Source organism: Lolium rigidum, chromosome 3 (genome assembly GCF_022539505.1).
Source record: "Lolium rigidum isolate FL_2022 chromosome 3, APGP_CSIRO_Lrig_0.1, whole genome shotgun sequence".
Lineage (NCBI taxonomy): Eukaryota > Viridiplantae > Streptophyta > Magnoliopsida > Poales > Poaceae > Lolium > Lolium rigidum.
The window spans coordinates 408443895-408463280 of NC_061510.1; the positions used below are offsets into that span (position 1 = coordinate 408443895).

Below are 19386 nucleotides of genomic sequence, written 5' to 3' on the forward strand. Positions count from 1 at the left end.
CAATGTGATGAAACTTGAGACAAAAGCGCCAGGCTCCAAGCCACTCTCATGTGTTGTTCAAAGGTTTGAGGCGAGAAAAAATTTGATGTATCGACTCTAGCAAGAGCCATCCACTTGATACCTTCCTTCGGAGCAGGTTCCTCCTCTTCGAACACAAGGTCATCAATTTCATCTGCATCTATTCACAATCTCTGCAGCATATCATTGATGCCCCCCGTCTTCTTAGTTCCCGATCCACTTGGTTTGTCCGTCGAACTCGTCGCCGGGCTAGCCATCACGGTCCGATATCCAGACCAGCGAAACCCTAGCGAGGTTTAGGGGAATTATCCTTCAGTGGAGAGAGCATGTATGACCTAGACCCCACGGGAACCTATTTGAAGATGTCCACCCCTTTGTTACAAAAAAAAATAGAAAGAAAAAGGTGCTTAGCGCCACATGTACTTTGTGCACATATAATATGTTTTTGGAAGAATTTGTGTGCAACCCGTGTAAAAACAATTCGGCGCTCCAAATGTCGTTTTTTTTACAATAGTGTTTTTTCTAGGACAAAACATGTGTATCATCATAATGAAAATTTGCAAACATGAAACTTTGCCTAGGCCCGTCGTTTCACGTGTTGGAATAAAGCAGTGCTATGAACACCGTTTTATTTATCACGTGCTTCTCTGTTTGAAAAATGCTTTTCTTGATCTGAAATGCGGGTTATTCGTGAAAGATGCATTTCACGTTTCTTCCCTAAAATTTCCACGAAGGAATTTTAGTGAAAAAATTAATGCATTTTAACTCATTATTTGTACATTACTACTTTTTCTCGAAACAGTGATCAAAGGTGACTAAACGGACAAGTTCAGTGTTCATAAAGCTTTGGGCCTTGGTTTTTTTTTGAAACCATAATATATATATAAAAGCAAGCAAGCCGCCTCATTAAAAACCTTCCAATCCCCTTAGGTACCCTGGTAAGGAAAATAGTGCGTAAAACTTGCTGCTCCAGATCAGAGTATGGCTACATCATTAGCTATTACAGGAACAAGAAAATCAGGGGGTTCCTCATGCCAAACTACTGACATAGGCCCCTCAGCATTTGTAGCTAAAAGATCAGCTGCAACATTGGCTTCTCTAGGACAATGAACAAATTTAGCATCAGCAAAATTCCTACCAAGAAAGTTGCACTCCTCATATATGGCTACTGCAGGTCCTAGAGAATTTCCTCCATCATTCATTGTATCAATCACCTCAATGCAATCAGAATTGACCTCGATTCTATTACATCCAACTTGTCCAGCAAGAAGAAGACCATCACGAAGTCCCATTGCCTTTTCCGACGGCGCATCAGACACAAAAGGGATAGTGCGGTTACATGCTCCAATAAACATACCTCTATGATCCCTTATGATCGCGCCACAGCTCCCAGTCCCAGAGTTCTCATCAAAACAAGCATCAACATTCAGCTTCACATAATCTTCCTTGGGCTTGGTCCATCCATGCCTGACTAGTGGAGACTTTTGCTTCTTTGATCGTGAATAATTTATAGCCAGAGTCGAGATCGCCTGAGAAGTACGGGCAGGAGATTGGATCATCTCCCCATGGATAGCTAGGCGGCGTTCCCACCAGATATACCACACAGCTGTTGCAACCAAATCATTTCGATCCACATCCGGTAATAGAGGGGCCTTGGCTTGTCTGTCACGGAAAAAACCCTCAAGGACTAATGACCCTTGGTCTTCCCTGTCACAAATATGCACCACTAGTGTCTCCAAACCAAGAAAGCCCCAAACCTCCCGGACTCTAGGACATAAGAACAAGGCATGGTGGATACTCTCGCAGTCACCACGACAGAGGGGACATTGAGAGCTATGCTGCATATGTCGGTTAGCTAGAACACCATTGCATGGAATAGCACCCAACAAGGACCTCCATAAATGAATTTTAATCTTGGCCGGTATATTGAGCGCCCAGATCGTTTTCCAAATCGGCAAAGTAGAAGAGGTACCATAGTTATTAGTTCGTCGAAGCTTAGCCCCATGTTGGAATTCCCACTCTCTGTGGTATGCCGATTTAACTGAAAAAATACCGTTCCTTGAGAGATTCCATGATACAAAATCGTGCATCATATTAGTTGCCAACGGAATCTGCAGTATCCTTTGGACATCAATAGGCTAGAAAATGTCCCTCAAAGTTTCTTCATCCCATGAACCAGTATCATGATTGATCAATTCAGACACCATAGTATAAACCACATTACCTCTTCTTGTTGAAATTTTCCTCGATGGGCTGCTAGGGACCCAGGGATCATTTCAAATATTTATCTGTTCACCATCTCCCACACGCCAAAAATATCCGCGCTTAAAAGATTGAAGACCCGCCCAAATACTCTGCCACGTATAGGAACTAGCCTTCTTCAGCTCACAATTTAGCAAATCACCTGCGGGAAAATACTTAGCCTTTAGAATTTTTTAGCACAAGGAATCAGGTTCCGAGATCAACCTCCAACTCTGTTTTGCAAGCAGGGCCAAATTGAAACAGTGGAGATCAATAAAACCCATACCCCCTTCATTCTTAGAAACACACATTTTCCACCACGCAAACCAGTGCATATGCCTTTGTTGGTCATCATCTCCCCACCAGAACTGAGATATTGCTTTGATTATCTCTTTGATGATCTGTTTGGGTAGTTTGAAAACTAACATAGCAAATGCAGGAATGGCCTGAATGACAGCTTTGATCAAAACTTCCTTTCCTCCAAAAGATAAATTCTTCATCTTCCAACCACTGAGAAGCTTGTAAACACGATCAATGCGATGTTGGAAACAATCCGATCTGTCTACACCAATAAGTGGCGGCAGCCTCAGTCATATTATTTAGGACAACACATATATCTGCCTTCACATCAACTGTTGTACAGGGACTAAAAAATATGCTTGACTTGGCAGTACTCACCAACTGCCCTAAAGCCGAGCAATAGTCATCAAGAATCTGTTTTAGCTTTGTAGCATTATCAATATCCGCTCTCATCAAAATAAGGGAGTCATCTACGAATAACAAATGGGATACCACCGGCGCAGATCTGCATACCTTGACGCCAAGGATATTCGCCGCCTGCTCTTCATGCAATAACAAGCTTGATAAACCCTCTGTACAAAGCAGGAACAAGTATGGCGAGAGGGGATCCCCTTGGCAGAGCCCCCTCGTAGGATAAATATACTCAGATAAAGAATTATTCAGCCTTACTTGATACCTTACCGACGAGACACAGACCATAATAAGATCGACCCAGGCATGAACAAAACCAAGGCGTTGCAGAATTTTTTCGAGGAAGCACCATTTGACCCTATCATAGGCCTTTTGCATATCTAGTTTGACTGCACATGTACCAAACTTCCCCATCTTCTTATTCTTTATATCATTATAGCACTCATACGCAACCAAGATATTATCCGTGATTAAGCGCCCAGGCACAAAAGCACTTTGTGTTGGTGCAATAATATCTGGCAATAGATTCTTCAGTCTCAGTGCAAGTAATTTAGAGATCAGCTTATACACCACATTACACAAGGAGATCGGCCTAAACTGGGTGATAAACTCCGGGTTCTCAATTTTGGGATCAAAACCAGAGTAGTATCATTCCAGCCCTCCGGTATTTTATGTGAATTCACAGCCAATAAAACCTCGTCCGTAAGATCTTCCCCGATAATATGCCAAAAAACGCTTATAGAAAACTGCATGGAGTCCATGTGGACCCGGTGCCTTCAGATCACCTATATTAAACATAGCTTTTTTTGACTTCCTCTCTAGTATAAGGTGCCATAAGAATGTCGTTCATTACTTGAGAAACACATGGTTTCACTTTATCCAAAACATGTTGTAAAGGAACCTGTACCTCCGACGTGAAAAGATTATCAAAATATTCTGACGCCATCAATAGTAGTTGATCCTGATCATCAATCGCATCTTCGTTAGAATTTTTTAATTCTTTAATAAAATTCCGCTTCCTCCAGCTGGTTGTAGCAGATCTATGAAAGAAAGCAGTGTTTTGATCACCGTGGCGCAACCAATTCACTCTGCCTCTCTATACCCAGTAGAGCTCTTCTTGTTCCAAAAGATTCTCCATCTTAAGCTGGATTTCCTTTTGTTTAGCTACAGATTCATCGGTTAGCGCCCCGGTCATGAAAGCGTTAAGATCGGCTTGCAATTCACGTAATTAACCTCCTTCTAGGACCTCTTGTGTATGAGCACTCAGAGACGCATCAGCGTGCACAACCTTCGCCTTCTCCCAGGCTGTTTCAATAATATTCTCCAAAGATTCTTCACACAGCCATCACGCTTCAAATTTCATCGGGCCCTTTTGGTAATACGTATTTAAACCCGAGTTGAATTTTGTATTGATCAACAGAGGTCTGTGATCAGATTTACCAAAATCCTCATTAATGACGACGTGGGCTTAGCCCAGTGGTTGGGGTCGCAGTGGCGCACCCCAACGACCGGAGTTCGATTCCTGTCAGGAACGAATTTCGGAATTGTCACGCCAAGCCCCGCTTCTACTATATCAAAAAAGTGCCTAGTTCCTCCTAGACACGGTTTCATTTTTTTTTAATCCTCATTAACAACTCCCGCCAGTGGAAACATGAGAGACCAGTTTGAGTTACACACAACCCGGTCCAATCTTTCCCTAATCTTCCCCGTCTCCACGTAAATATGTCCCCGTTGAACCCCATATCTTCCAGATTACAGTCATCCAACGTCGATCGGAAGGCTTGCATGCATCTCTGGGGACGAGCGTTTTCCCCCTCCTTCTCCGCTCCATATAAGATCTCGTTGAAATCGCCAAACATAATCCAAGGCAGATCAACAGAAGCATGCAATCCGCGAATATACTCCCATGTCAGGTATTTGTTTTCACCACTCGGTTCCCCATATAAACCAGCAGACGCCATCCTCCCTCACTGTGTTCATTGATTCGGATATCGACGAAGTTGGGAGTAACTTCGCTTGATGTAACCTGGATATCATTGTTCCAAAAAAGGACCAGACCACCACTCCTGCCGTCACTAACAGACACGAGCATATGATCAAAACACAAACGCCTACAAAGATTTTCTGCCCTCGCTTTACACAAATGTGCTTCAGACAGGAAGAGCACATCCGGTTTGAGTCGCGCCTGGAGCTTCAGGAGCGTACGAACAGCCGAGGTCTTACGCATCCCTCGGCAGTTCCATCCTATGATGATCATTGATCCCGGCGGTGCCCGTCGAATGAGCCCGCCGATGAAGAAGAAAGTGACTGTGAGTTACCGCTATCCCCCTTGCGTCTTTTGTTTTCCAACCCTTTTCCTGGATCCTCTGGTTCAGCTATAGTACCATCTGTTTCCTTGTTATTTCCATCGATCACCATCAGAGCACCATTCTCAACTGTAATATTTGGAGCATTATTGACTTTTTCAGCAAAATTCAGCCTGTGTTTCGCAGCCTTTTCAGTCATCTCTAAATCATGTGTTTTGATCGGACTAGAGGCGGTATCCTTCAGATCATTATCAATCTCTCAGTTCTCTCAGGGTGAGATCTCCAGTCCACCCAATCCCCTCTTCCTCTATCACGCCCACCGGCATCTCTACCTCCTCTACGGCCTCCCATAGCACCACGGCCACCACGACTTCCACTAGATGCGAAGCGACGGCAATTCTCGCGGTCAGCTTTGAGCCAATCGCCCCATCTTAGCTTGGATTCATCATGTTCACCCGTCCCGCATTTAGTATGGACATGCCCCAGGAGACCACTGGCACCGCAAAATCTTGGAAATTTCTCATAGAGGATCTTAAAAAATTCACGTTGACCATTCCTTGAGATTGTAACAAAACGAGGGAGAAGAGATTCCACATAAACACAAACATTGACGCGCACAAAGTTACCAACGCCTTGCAGCGAAGTCTCCACTTTATCAACACTGGCGAACTTCTTCGCTGCAAGGTTCTTAATCAGATTCTCGTTCATGTATCCTTCTGGCAGATTATGAATTTGCACCCAGGCTGAGAACCTTGTTAACTCAATCGATTTCTCAGACACCAGACCGTCATAAGGCTCAATGATAACGACGTTCTGCCGGAATAACCACGGCCCTCCCTCAGCCACCTTAATCCAGTCGCCCAGACAGAAGCATTGGATGGTGAAGAGATTTTCTTCTAGGGCACGGAACTTTACCTCCTGCGCTGGGCTCCATGCCATAGTCATATGCTGCTCTCGAAAGTCTGGAAACTGAAGTAGTTGGACGTGTGCACTCGCGCTAGGGCTAGCTACTTCATCCCCTCCTTCGGAACTTCCTTTTTTTCTTCAAAAACCAGATCGTCAATTTCCCCATCATCAAACCCTAGACGTTGGAGCATATCATCCAGAGATTCATCCTTCTTGCAGCCCGATCCAGACAGGATATTGCCGCTACCAGCCGAGATCGTTACCGCCGGTTCCCCCCTCAGGACCCCTCACAGAAATCGAACGGGACGCGAAACGGCCCAAGATCCTGGATCTTCCTCACGGGCGGCGGACAGACAGCTAGAAACCCCACCAATGATGAAGACTAAAACCCCAAACCTCCACTGGGAGATCGAAGACGAGGCTGACACAGGATGGCGAGCGAGACAAAAACCCTAGTCGCCTAAGTCTGGAAACCCTAGTCGCCTAGGTCTCTTCTTCTGTAGTTAACTAATATTGGTAAATGCAAAACGAAGGCAACGATAAGCTTTGGGCCTTGGTTTATCATAGGGATTCAAAAAAATCGACTAGATCCGAGACGAAAACAAAGTGGAAAATGGGCAAAGCGTAGCGTTCCGACTCGAACCACATGTCCCCGTGAGCTGCTCCTCGTTGAGCCCAACCATTCCACGCCCCCACCAATCCCCACCCACACCCAGCGAGCCGCAATGACAGGAGCGCCGCCAGGCCGCCGCGGCCCGCCGCCGGCGCTCCCGAACGAGCTCGTAGAAGATATCCTCCTCCGCCTGCCGCCCAATGAGCCAGCGTGTATCCTACGCGCCTCCCTCATGAGCAAGGCCTGGGGCCGCACCATCTCTAGCCCCGCCTTCTGCCGCCGCCTCCACGAGTTCCATCGGACGCCCCCCGTGCTCGGCTTCCTCCATAACTGGCGTCGGCAACCCATCCTCCGCTTCATCCCCACCACCGCCTCGTCCTTCTCCCTCACCGCCCCGGACTGCCGCTCCTGGCGGGCCCTCGACTTCCGCCACAGCCGCGCCGTCTTCCTCTCTGAGGACCAGAATGTTGCTCAGGAGCTCCTTGTGTGGGAGCCAATCACGGGCGCCCAGTGGCGCGTACCGGTGCCCGAGCTGTTCGAGGCCATCAGCGTGTGCACGAACACTCTGTGTGGAATCCCCAAGGAGATGTACCCGGGCGCGGCCATGTTCTGCGCGGCAGATGGGTGCGACCACCGCGGGCACTGTCGCGGGGATTCCTTCGGATTGGTCTTGGTATTCACTGACTTTTCCATGGCCGATCCATACGACGACAAGGAGTTTGAGATATGGGCGTGCGTGTTTTCGTCGGAGACCGGCATGTGGGAGTGGGACAAGCTGAGCTCGATGATCAGGAGCAAGTTCTGCATGGAATTCACATCTTCTTCCAGCGTGCTCGTTGGGAGCTCTCTGCTCTACTTCATGTGTGATGATGAGGTGATCCTGGAGTATGACTTGGCAAGGCATGGCATGGCCGTGATTAAGCCACCAAAATACAGGGCAGGCCAGGTGGAGAGATTTAACATCATGCGGATGGAGGACGGTGGTCTAGGAGTAGGCGAATACTTGGATCCGAATCTCAAACTATGGAAAAGGGAGGCTAGCAACGCCGCTGATTCACAGTGGGTGCTGAGCCGGGTCATCAACCTAGGCAATTTGGTCCCAATTGGTGCTCCCCTGTATCCAGATGATTGTACAGTGCAGGTGATGGGTTTTGCTGAGGGAGCAAATGTCATTTTATTAACCACGGTTGCAGGCCTATTCACAGTCGACAATCAGAGAAGGCAAGGAAGGTATGCACTGATCGTGGTTTTTGTAACTTGATTCCAGTTGTCAGCTTCTACACTCCTATGCCCCGAGGCGAGCACCAGGATCTGCTGTCCTTGGGCCCTAGTGAGGAGGCAGGTGGTGAGGAGGGGTAGACAAGGAGAAAGTAGTAAAGCAGCCGCAACAGTTCTTTGATAAAGGGTCCAATGCTATCGAGCAGGGGGCCTTTGTCAATGCCTGCTCCAACCATGCCCTCGAGTCCAGGTTAGGATTCTACTCCCAACCGTGCCGAAGTGTGTGCACCCAATGGATTGTGGAGAAAAAAACTTCGAATCTGTTCATTGTTCATTTGGTTAGCTTTTGTTTTCATGTGTCCTTAAATAGTTCCTTTGAGTCTTTGAGTTGTGTAGTTTGGGAGCTGGCATCTAGTTGATGCGGATTCTTGTGTTCGACATCGAGCAAATTTGTAGTGTTGGTGTTTGAGGGATTCAACAAGCCTTTAGTGTTATTTCATAGAAATACTTGGGAGTTAGGTAATTGTGTTTGGCAGGGAGAACGCCTATGTGTGTTGGTGTTTCATGGAATTCAGGAGTTCAGTTATCCTTGATGTCACTCCATGACAATACCTGCGAGTTAGAACAGGTGATCCTTTTGACATGATCTGTGTGTTGCTTGCAATGAGCATCGAATCAGCATGCTCTTACTGGAATCATAAGTGCTTATCCTATTTGAGAAATTAGTACTCCTCTCTAGTATTAACTAGTGCCAAATGTCTCATCTATGTGCCTTTGGTACTTCGTAATTGTACTTTATAATCTGTACACTAGCTAGTTGTTGGAAAAGGAACTCAACAGAGCATAATTAGTACCTGGTGTAGGTAATTGTAGCTGTGCTGCTCTATCTCAGATTACAGTATCTTTCAGTCTTTCATGGCCTTATGTTATTACTCAAAATTGATATACACTCGTGTTTTTTGTCACCTAGGGTTCCAAGTCACGGAGAAGGTTCTCTCGAGTATGCTAGCACCGAGTATGGGCGTGCCTTGCTATACGAAGCTCAAGCGATGAACGGTCCTTTGGATAATGTTCCCAAAAGTGCATCAAATGAAGAATCTGTGATGGGTGCAACCGGCAAAGAAGATGCTGGGAACTTAAAAACCTCTGGTAGAGATGTTGAGGATGCCGCTCCTCCTTATCAGAAAGGTAAACCTAAAGAAGTTACTCTATATCATTTTCCCTTTCCTTGGACCATTGGTGCTGCTAGGGCTGCACCACTGTTTGGTGAAATACATGATTTTCTCTTAAGTTTGCATTGCTCTCTAGGTTTTTATATAAAATTCACTTTTATGGAATAGTTTCTCAAAGATTTTTTGTGGGATCAACTGACGCCAGTTTCTAAAACCAGGAAAACTTGTGCTATGACTTATGAGTTGACAGTATTTTGAACATTTGTTCAGTGGCATATGGCAGCTATTCCCCTTCTAAATTTATGTATGTATTTTTTAAATCTATCTTACCAATACACTTGAGTTATCTGTCTAAATAGTGTACTTCCATGAGGTAGTTTGTACTACATACGAGCTCCTCTGTTCAGCAATCATGTGTTGCAAAAGTTATGCCATAAAGTGAGTAGTCAGTGTCCCTCATTTCCATCGGAGTTCTAAACATTTGCTTTTAAATGCACCAACACATTATTTGGGTAAAGTCTGTTTTTAACCTTAAGTTTGCACTGGAATTATTCGTTTACGGTTTGATTCAGACTACTCATACAAATTCGAGGTTGAAAATAGATTTTGCTCATATTATTAAGATCATACTATAGTGATTAAGTTGAGACTTGTATGCATCTCGTTTGGTTGCTGTTTCATTATGAGTTGTTTCGATATTATAGTGAAATTGATGGCCACGCATCAATTTATGGTTATACTACTAGGGTAAATACTGATAAGGTGTTTTTAACAAGACCACTGATATAGTTGCTGATTAGGGAAAAACTTAAATGGTAACAACAGAAGCACAAGAAATACTGTAAATAACCTTGGGTTTGTAGGTAGAGGCATCAAATGTGGTAATATCATGTTTCTGCTGAACTCCAAAAGAGAATTGCAACAAATTGTTCACCATCTATGAAACGTTATTCCAGCTAGGTATGAAGTTCTGAAATTGCCAAGATATGTCTGAGATGTTGTAACAAGATGTTTCCACTCCATGTTCATGTTGCCCCAGTGGTCAATACTCATTTGTTGATATGTATACAAATAGCTAGATAGAAGATGCTATCATTCAGAATTTTATGTTCATTTGTTCTTAGCAAATTGCATACGATTAGTTGGTTTCATATACTTCTATCTACTGATACAGTGGACGATCAGTAGCTCCTGCGAAGAGATACTCGTACGTTGTTTGCTAGCTGTGTACACCTATCATGTTCTAAATCCAATTGCAAATGCTTGCCATGCTCAGAAAAGGCTGCTATTGCTTGTTCTTTGCTGTGGTGCGACAGTCATATTTGCATGTTCTTGTGCATATGTAGAATGCTTCTTTTTAAGCAACAGTCATGTATTATATGCAGGCCACTGATTATATGCCGCCTTGCCGTGTTCATTTGACCAGCATTACATGACTCCAAAAGGAGTTCAGCTTTCTGTGTAGATATTCTCAGTTGTACTAACATTTCAATCTATTGCCTTGTTATGCTAGTGCTACGTTGATGATCAGGCTGGATGGTTCATCAGTCATCAGCTTCTTCAGTAGGATCTGTTTTTTGTATGGCAATGTTATATAGGGTTGAGACTAAACACTGACAAGAATTAAGGCACCTAACGTGGACAAGTGAATGCTGCTGAAGACTTTGTCTGAATGAATTGGAATTCAATGATGAAACTTTTGGATCAGTTTGTACTGCTATTGATGATTATTAATAGATCGGTGGAATTTTCGCAAAAAAAAAAATGATGAAAAACGGCAGAGTGGGGATTAATTTCCCAGGCCTTGAAAACAACTCTTTTGAGTGAGTACTCGTAACTGCTATCTGTACCTGATAGTTTCTGTCGAATGATGCTTAGCATTGGAACAATTCAGTCTCATTTGCTAGAAAAACAGTACTCCTTCTGTTCTCTTTTCGCAGTAATTCCTTTTTTTTTGTTTGGAACATTTTTGGTCAGCGTTTCATAGTAGCTGTAAATACTCTGTTTTCCGCTGTTTCCCTCAACCGGAAGATAGACATCATCTAGCTGCTAAATATAAAGATCCTTTACATACGGATTACACATTAGCTGGTAAGCTTTTGTTGACTGAAGTTCCTTTATCTAGCTTTGGAGTTTCTATCAAGAGATTACATGAAAGAACTTGCGCTGTGCCGGCACAGGTTCTTGTCTTGAGGTTGGTTTACGCCTTGGCTATCTACAAATCTGTAATGCAACAAAATCTTCTACTCGCTCATCTTATATTCCGATTCATAACAAATCACCCACACTGATTGTGGATGGGAGGGAGTAAAATGTTTCCTTTTATCTCGATGCATGGTTATTAATCTGTGCATGTTTAGGTAGTAATAATTGCTGTTAAAACGATTTACTATAAACCATAACGGAGGGCCACAGATCGTAGAGGCAAAGGCCAGCGAGGATGAATGTCTATACATGGCAATGCATTGCCCTATAAGAGACAGCCGGAGAGAGACCATGGGCAGCAGCGGTTGGGTGGTAGGCACGCGCGAAGCTCCGGCCGCGCGTGTCTCCGTCCATCCTGCTCAGCTCAATTGGCCGGCCGGCCGGCCAGCCGGAGAGCAGAGGTTGGGGAGTCAAGCTGATCGAGGCCGGCGGCGCTTGTCTCCTGCAATCCTGCTCAATTATTATATTACAGTAGTTGAAACAGTTATCCGCGCGCCTGTTGATCGAGAGGCGTCCGGCCGGAATGGGGAAAAACAGCAAGTATGCCGTGGCGTGCTCCCTCATCGGTTCCATCATCTCCATCCTCTCCGGCTACGGTATGTAAACTTCATCTCTCTCTATATGCATGTACGTGTTGTCTTCCCACGTGAAAAAGGAATCTACAGGGATTTTCACCGCGCCCCGTTTCATAAGCACCTTTGCATTTTCGGTTGTCTTCTTTGATGCAAGCATGGTTGGATCGATGCAGAGACGGGCGTGATGGCCGGCGCGTCGCTCTTCATCCAGGAGGACCTCAAGCTCACGGACACGCAGGTGCAGCTCCTCATCGGCATCCTCAACGTGTGCGCTTTCATCGGCTGCCTCACCGCAGGACACGTCTCCAACTACGTCGGCCGCCGCCGCACCATCACGGTCGGCGCGTGCTTCTTCGTCGCGGGCTCCACCGTCATGAGCCAGGCGCACAGCTTCGGGCTGCTCATGGCCGGCCGCTGCGCTGCGGGCATCGGCGTCGGCTACGCGCTCATGATCGCGCCGGTGTACGCCACGGAGATCGCGCCCGCGGCCACCCGGGGCTCGCTCGCCGCCACGCCCGACGTCTGCATCAACCTCGGCGCTCTCGCCGGCTACACCTCCACCTACTTCTTCGGCAAGCTGCCGCTCGCGCAAGGCTGGCGCGCCATGCTGGGGCTCGGCGGGCTCCCCAGCGCCGTGCTTGCCCTTGGCGTGCTCTTCATGCCTGAGTCACCCCGGTGGCTGGCCATGCATGGCCGCGTCGAGGAGTCGAGGGCGGTGCTCCGGCAGCTTAGCGACACGCCCGAGGAGGCCGAGCTGCTATGGAGTAAGATCGCCCCCGTGGCCGTCGCGTCGCCGCAGAGCAGTGCCGGTGTCTGGAAGGAGATGTTCCTGCACCCGACTCCGCCCGTCCGCCGCATGCTCGTGGCCGGAGTGGGCATACTCTTCATGCAGCACCTCAGCGGCATCAACGGCGTGCAGCTCTACAGCCCGCGCGTCTTCAAGGATGCCGGGATCACCAGCCGCGACCACATTCTCGCCACCACCGTCTTCATGGGGCTGGCCAAGACGGTCTTCATCCTCTCGGCCATCCTCCTCGTCGACCGCGTCGGCCGCCGCCCGCTCTACCTCTCCAGCCTAGCCGGCGTCATCGTCTCGCTCACCTGCCTGGGCACCACCCTCACCATCATCAGGCGCGCCGAGCCCCACCACGCCGCGCCCTGGACTCTCCCGGTGGCCATCACCTCTGTCTTCACCTTCGTCGCCTCCTTCTCCATCGGCCTGGGGCCCATCACGGGATGCTACAGCTCGGAGGTCCTCCCGCTCCGGCTGCGTGCGCACGGCGTCAGCCTTGGCGTGGCGCTCAACCGGCTGACCAACGCCGCCGTGGCCCTCACCTTCGTCTCCCTGTCCGACGCCATCACCATGGGCGGCGCCTTCTTCCTCTACGCGGGTCTCGCCACCTGCATGGCCGCCTTCTTCTACTTCAACTGCCCGGAGACCAAGGGACGGCCGCTAGAGGAGATCGAGGAGATGTTCAGCCACGGGTGGCGCGCGCGGCACCAGCTTTCGTCTGTGGACATACCCGTGTATCAAAACAACCCGCGGCGATGATTGATCAACAGAGCACACATCTTTCACTCACTTTTGTAACAACAATCTAAATATATTCCAAGCTATTATTACCGTACACCATGGGACTCTAAATATATTCCAAGCTATTATTACCGTACACCATGGGACATTCAGTCGGTATCATATTTTGGGATATATATTCATGTGAAAGAAGAAAAAATGAGATTACACCAGTCTAGGCGAAATTTAAGAAAACCACTAGTTGAGGTGACAAGAAAAACCAAGATTAGGGGATATTCAAGTGAAACAGGAAACTAGGTAACAAGAATACACAAGATTAGAGGAAATTTACTAAATCACTAGTCTAGCACAAAACAACCAAGAAAATTGAGTTTTACTCCCTCCGTTCCAAAATAATTGCTGTAAATTTCTCAAGATACGGACCGGAGGTTATGGATGCTATTGCAAAATTGACGAAGTTTCATGGAAAACTGACGAGTTTTATGAGTTTAATTGAAATTTGAATTTTAGGGATTTAATGGTAACATTACTTTAAAAATCTAACAATTCAAAGTATTTTAGTATATTTTATTTTAAGCTTTTTAAAAAAGTTATAAAACTATAAGAATTCACTAGTCATGTTAGTAATAATATGGGAAATATAAATGAATTTTTGCCCAACTGTTTAAAGTTGGACTGAGTTTAACTTAAAGCTCCAAGCAAGGGAGTGTCAATAGTCTTCTCATCATTAAGTTGAGCTCGAGTGATCAAGTCATGACGTTATTTAATCTGAGATACCAAATATCCACGAGGAGAATGTGTGACATCCAAGCCAAGAAAAGGCTTAGGACGCGTCAGCGCCTTCATAGCAAATAATTTATGAAGGCGACGTTTGATCAACGATATGGTAACGGAGTAATCACTAGTCAATTTGATATCATCAACATACAACAACAGAATAGCACGTCCTCGAGGATCAACTGTAAGTAGATTTCGCATATTTTGGAAAATTTTGAACAAAAAATTTAAATACTCCCTCTATCCTATAAACAAATCCATAAAATGCCCTAAGTCACACTGTTAATTTCAAAAAGGGGTAGTAATTTTTCCAAATTAGGATGTATGTAGACACAAAAAGCATATAGATACATTAATTTTTTGATAAATCTCGGACAACTTTGATGGAATGGAGGGAGTAGTAATGATTAATTCCAGGTAAGTCGTCCTAAATCATCCTATTCAGGATCATTAGCTTGATTATAATTGTTGAGCATGATGTAGACAATCCGATCAAGAAACTTCATACATGTGGTATATTTACGTATGGTAAATATTTAGGTAAAATTACCTACCTTAGCTGTATGTACTACTAGTAACACAACTTCTAATATCTGTGTTTGTCACAGTATATGATATTTTAGTTGCACTGCACAAAATATATATGGCCTCACGATTCCCTTTTTGGTGTCAGATAACTTCCGATCCACTTTACGGGACATGCTCTTTATAACTCGGAACGAGAAGTTGGAAAGTGGAATAGAGAGGGGTATAATATCAAGCCCTCTCCTTCCTAGGGTACATACACATCTCACTTTACTTTTCTAAATCTAGTTCATTTTGTGTTTGTATTATATGCTGATATAACATGTTAATTAACTATTTTCACAAGCGAGGCATATGTCAAATCTCATCATCGACCTCAAAAGAAGGATTCACATGTTCCATTTCACGCAGACAACAACCACGTCTGCAACAATGTAACCAAGACACTTATGTTTACTCCGCACAATACATCTTTCCCACATTGTCATTTTTGTATTTGTTGGAAGATATGATGAGTTATCAATAATATATGTTGAACTATTTGTGAAAATCAAAATCTTCAAAATGATGAATGAGATGTACTATTGTTGAATCGTATATATTTGTGTGTGCTCAAATTGTAAATTTCCATTCAGAGAGTTCAGTAGCTCGGTTTGCAACTTGCACAGCTATTGCTAGCAGCTCCAACCCTGCTGCTGAATTAACTTTCGACTATTGCACATGGTTATCAACCTGTAGCCGTTTGTGATTAAGGTCCATAGAACACAGTTATCGGTTACAAACGTGCGGGAAAGTATCTTTATCCGGAACTGTGTGCAATAGCGCCCTCATTGCACACACTTTCCTTCAGAACCATATGTGATAGGGTGGTTATCCAGCCATGTGCAATGCCAACCCTATTACATATGGTTACTTGTTGACGGAGGAAAAAACACGTTGCTCGGCAGGAGTCCAACCAATTACCCCGATCCATACTAGTGCTGGAAACAGTGGCAACAAATTGCATGGTCTATCATCTTAGGAAACTTTTTAGTTTTCATCCCAACATGTACAAGCATCCGTGAGTGATTTCAAAATTATATATTTCGCTTAATCAACAATTAGCATGCCCCATAAGCATGCTGTATGATAAGAGAACCATACCTGTTGCTAGATGGAAGGTGCTGCACAGAACCAAATATATACTCCCTTCATTCTAAAATAAATTGTCAAATTTTGTTTAGATACGAACATATCTACACATTAAAAATATATCTAAATACAATCATATTTAGATAAATTTGAGCAGCTTATTTTAAGTAGGAGGGTGTAGCAGATCAGTGAGACCATTAAGTTGGAAATGGAGCAATAAGTTATAAGCATGTTATGGATTTTTCTCTTGGACCGTTTTAGACTTTTAGGTGACATGGATGGTTCTAGAAAAGGGCAGCGGTACCAACCTATTACCGGTACTATAACTACCCAATTTAAACTGTGTTAACTACCACCCATAATTATCGTCCAAACGAATTGGAACACCCTAAGGTGGGAATAATCTCTTGTCTATATATAGCCGTTATTGATCTTTATGCGCGCTATAAAAGACGCCCCTGCCACGCCGGGAAGAGACGGCATCGCTCAGAGTAGAGATTGGGTGGTAGGCGCGTGAAGCTCAGGCGACACGCGTCTCCACCCATCTTACTCAATTATTTATCTGTCTGCCTAGTGGACACAACTTATATATCCTACGTGGCAGTCCTATATCAGTTGACGCGAAGCAGCATGGGTAATCGCAACTATGCCGTGGTGTGCTGCATTATCGGTTCCTTCATCTCCATCATATCAGGATACGGTATATTTTAATTAAATATCTCTCTATATTAGTCTTCTCCTATTTCTCATTCCACGTTGAGTTGACAAGAACAGCCATTGCGCGACAAGATTCAGTGTGACTCTATTTTCTTTCTTCGGGTGTAGAATTGTTTTCTATTTTTTACTTGTATACTACTCGAAGTTTTAAATAGTTGATTATAGGTTGGCTATAGCTCAACTATAATCTTCTAGAAACCCACTATGCTAAATGAGAAAACCCGCTAATTCTGGTTGTAACACGATTGTCCCTAATATAGCTACTAACCTTCATGTTTTTTCAATTTCTCTTCTCTTGTTCATTTTATTTCTTGTTTTATGAATTTCTATTCAATCTAATTTGAATAAAACTTGTGAGCTAAATGGTTGAATAGTTAAACGAGTTGTAGCTTGAATCATGTTTAAGTAATTGTTTTTACTTTTTTTTGCAAGATATGATTGAATTTTTTTTCATGGGTATTATAAAGCGTTTTATAGATTAGCCCGCTAAAGTCTTTCTTAACTGCTGGAAATAATCCCGTTAAATGCAATAGCTAGCTATTTTAAACTGTATATCATTGCTTCATTTGCAATAATTGAAACCACGCTAAGAATTATAAAGTAGAGGATGTATATATATCCATGTACTTATTAATTTTATACTCCCTACGTTTTACCAAAAGTGTCTCAACTTTATCAAAATTTAGATGTCCAAAATGTGATAAAGTTGAGATACTTTTAATTGGGGAGGGAGTATAAACAATTGATTTCCCGATCCAAATCATTGGCATTTAATATGAATCGTTGAGAGTATTATTACTATTTCTCCGCATAACTTGTGAAAATTCGTAAGTATCTTTATGCCTCACCGACTGAGCACTATAAATGTTCTTTTTTTTTCTTGAGATAAAATGGAGGTATAGGGAATTCATATTTCCATTGTTCTTGGATGGTTGCATGATGCAGTGACTGGAGTCATGAGCGGTGCCATGCTGTTCATCCAGGAGGATTTCAACCTCAGCGACGAACAGGTGCAGCTCCTGACCGGCATCATGAATGTCTCCGCCATCGCCGGCTGCCTCACGGCCGGCCAAGTCTCCGACTACTTCGGCCGCCGACGCACCTTCTCCATCGCCGCCTGGATATTCTTCATAGGCTCTGTCCTGATGAGCTTCGCCGGCAGCTTTGGAATGCTCGTGGCCGGCCGCTGTGTCACGGGCGTCGCCGTCGGCTACGCGCTCTCGACCCCTCCGGTGTACGCGGCCGAGATCTCGCCCGCAAAGACGCGGGGCTCGCTCTCCTCCATCCCCGACATCAGCATCAACTTCGGCATCCTCATCGGCTACGTGGCCAACTACTTTCTCGGTAGGCTGCCGCTGGCCTACGGCTGGCGCGCCATGTTCGGGGTCAGCGCGCTCCCCAGCGCCGTCTTCGCCGTCGGGGCGGCCTTCCTGCCAGAGTCGCCCCGGTGGCTGGTCATGCATGGCCGCGTCGACGAGGCTCTCGACGTGCTCCAGAAGCTATGCGCCACCGGTGATGAGGCCCAGGTCCTGTGGAGCGAGGCCGCGCCGCCGGAGGAATGGAGCGGCGGCCTGGGCGTCTGGAGAGAGATGTTCCTGCACCCGACGCCACCCGTGCGCCGCATGCTCGTGGCCGGCATGGGTGTCCTCTTCGTCCAGCACCTTAGCGGCATCAACGGCGTGCAGCTCTATAGCGCGCGGGTCTTCAAGGCCGTTGGGATCGCCAGCACGAACGAGATCCTCGCCGCCAACATCGGGGTGGGGCTGGCCAAGACGGTCTTCATCCTCACCGCCATCCTCCTCGTCGACCGTGTCGGCCGGCGTGGCCTATACCTCTCCAGCCTCGCCGGCGTCATCGTCTCGCTCTCCTGCCTTGGCCTAAGCCTCACCGTAATCGAGCACTCCAAGCCCAACCAGGACGTGCCGTGGCCCAGGGCGGCCATCGCCTCGGTATTCACATTCGTGGCCTCATTCTCCATTGGCTTGGGCCCCATCACAGGCGCCTACAGCTCCGAGGTCATCCCGCTCCGGCTGCGTGCGCAGGGCGTCGGCGTCGGCGTGGCTTTCAACCGCGTCGCCAACGCAACCGTTGCGCTCAGCTTCATCTCCCTCTCCAATGCCATCACCATGGGCGGCGCCTTCTTCCTCTTCGGATTCTTGTCCGTGGGAGCGGCCACATTCTTCTACTTCTTCTGCCCGGAAACTCAAGGCCGGCCGCTGGAGGAGATCGAGGAGGTGTTCAGACACGGGTGGCGCGAGAGACGACACAACATGCCTTTTCATGTATCCAAGCACACAGAAATGAGATGACCAATCAACCGGGCACTGCAATGCATCTAGAGCTATCCTATGATGCAATATCTTGTTGAAAACACGGTGTTGTTTGCCTTAACTTAAACACGAGCGTAGTCCCCAAAATTCCGTGCGAAAGCTTTTCATCATACAAATACAAATATAAGCCAAGAGCCAATCCATATGGTTCATCGTACAATTTAACCAAATTAAATAGATAATAGTATTAAAATTGCATAAATTAGCTAGGCTACTAATTGAGAAAATTACTACCACAAATGTCTTGAAGAAAGCAGTAAAGGTATTAAATCAAAGGTAACAATTAAAGGTATAGCTACATAAGAAATTAATATTGACTGCTGATATGAAGTCACACAAAACAATTTGATAACTAGTATTACTTGACTACTACTACTAATAATAGCAATTACTGGTGCACATATAAT

General features: G+C 45.6%; 3 protein-coding genes across 3 annotated transcripts; all 3 read left to right on the forward strand.

The window, feature by feature from the left end:
• The first annotated feature begins 7027 nt into the window (after positions 1–7027).
• LOC124704091 lies at positions 7028–8056 on the forward strand. The gene has a single exon (XM_047236335.1). It carries the CDS (start codon positions 7028–7030, stop codon positions 8054–8056), a length of 1029 nt encoding a protein of 342 aa, XP_047092291.1.
• Positions 8057–11913: 3857 nt separating this feature from the next.
• Positions 11914–13517, forward strand: LOC124697835 (probable polyol transporter 6). The gene is made up of 2 exons (XM_047230370.1): positions 11914–11986; positions 12139–13517. The coding sequence occupies exons 1-2, from the start codon at positions 11914–11916 to the stop codon at positions 13515–13517; spliced, it is 1452 nt and encodes a 483-aa protein (XP_047086326.1).
• A 3066-nt stretch (positions 13518–16583) lies between these two features.
• LOC124697836 (probable polyol transporter 6) lies at positions 16584–18958 on the forward strand. Its single transcript, XM_047230371.1, has 2 exons — positions 16584–16632; positions 17595–18958. The coding sequence occupies exon 2, from the start codon at positions 17606–17608 to the stop codon at positions 18956–18958; it is 1353 nt and encodes a 450-aa protein (XP_047086327.1). The 5' UTR covers positions 16584–16632; positions 17595–17605.
• The last annotated feature ends 428 nt before the right edge of the window (positions 18959–19386 follow it).

Coding starts and splice junctions, on each gene's coding strand:
- LOC124704091 (XM_047236335.1), top strand. CDS start 7,028: ATGAGCAAGGCCTGGGGCCGCACCATCTCTAGCCCCGCCTTCTGCCGC.
- LOC124697835 (XM_047230370.1), top strand. CDS start 11,914: ATGGGGAAAAACAGCAAGTATGCCGTGGCGTGCTCCCTCATCGGTTCC. Junction 11,987..12,138: donor CTCCATCCTCTCCGGCTACG/GTATGTAAACTT, acceptor GGATCGATGCAG/AGACGGGCGTGATGGCCGGC.
- LOC124697836 (XM_047230371.1), top strand. CDS start 17,606: ATGAGCGGTGCCATGCTGTTCATCCAGGAGGATTTCAACCTCAGCGAC.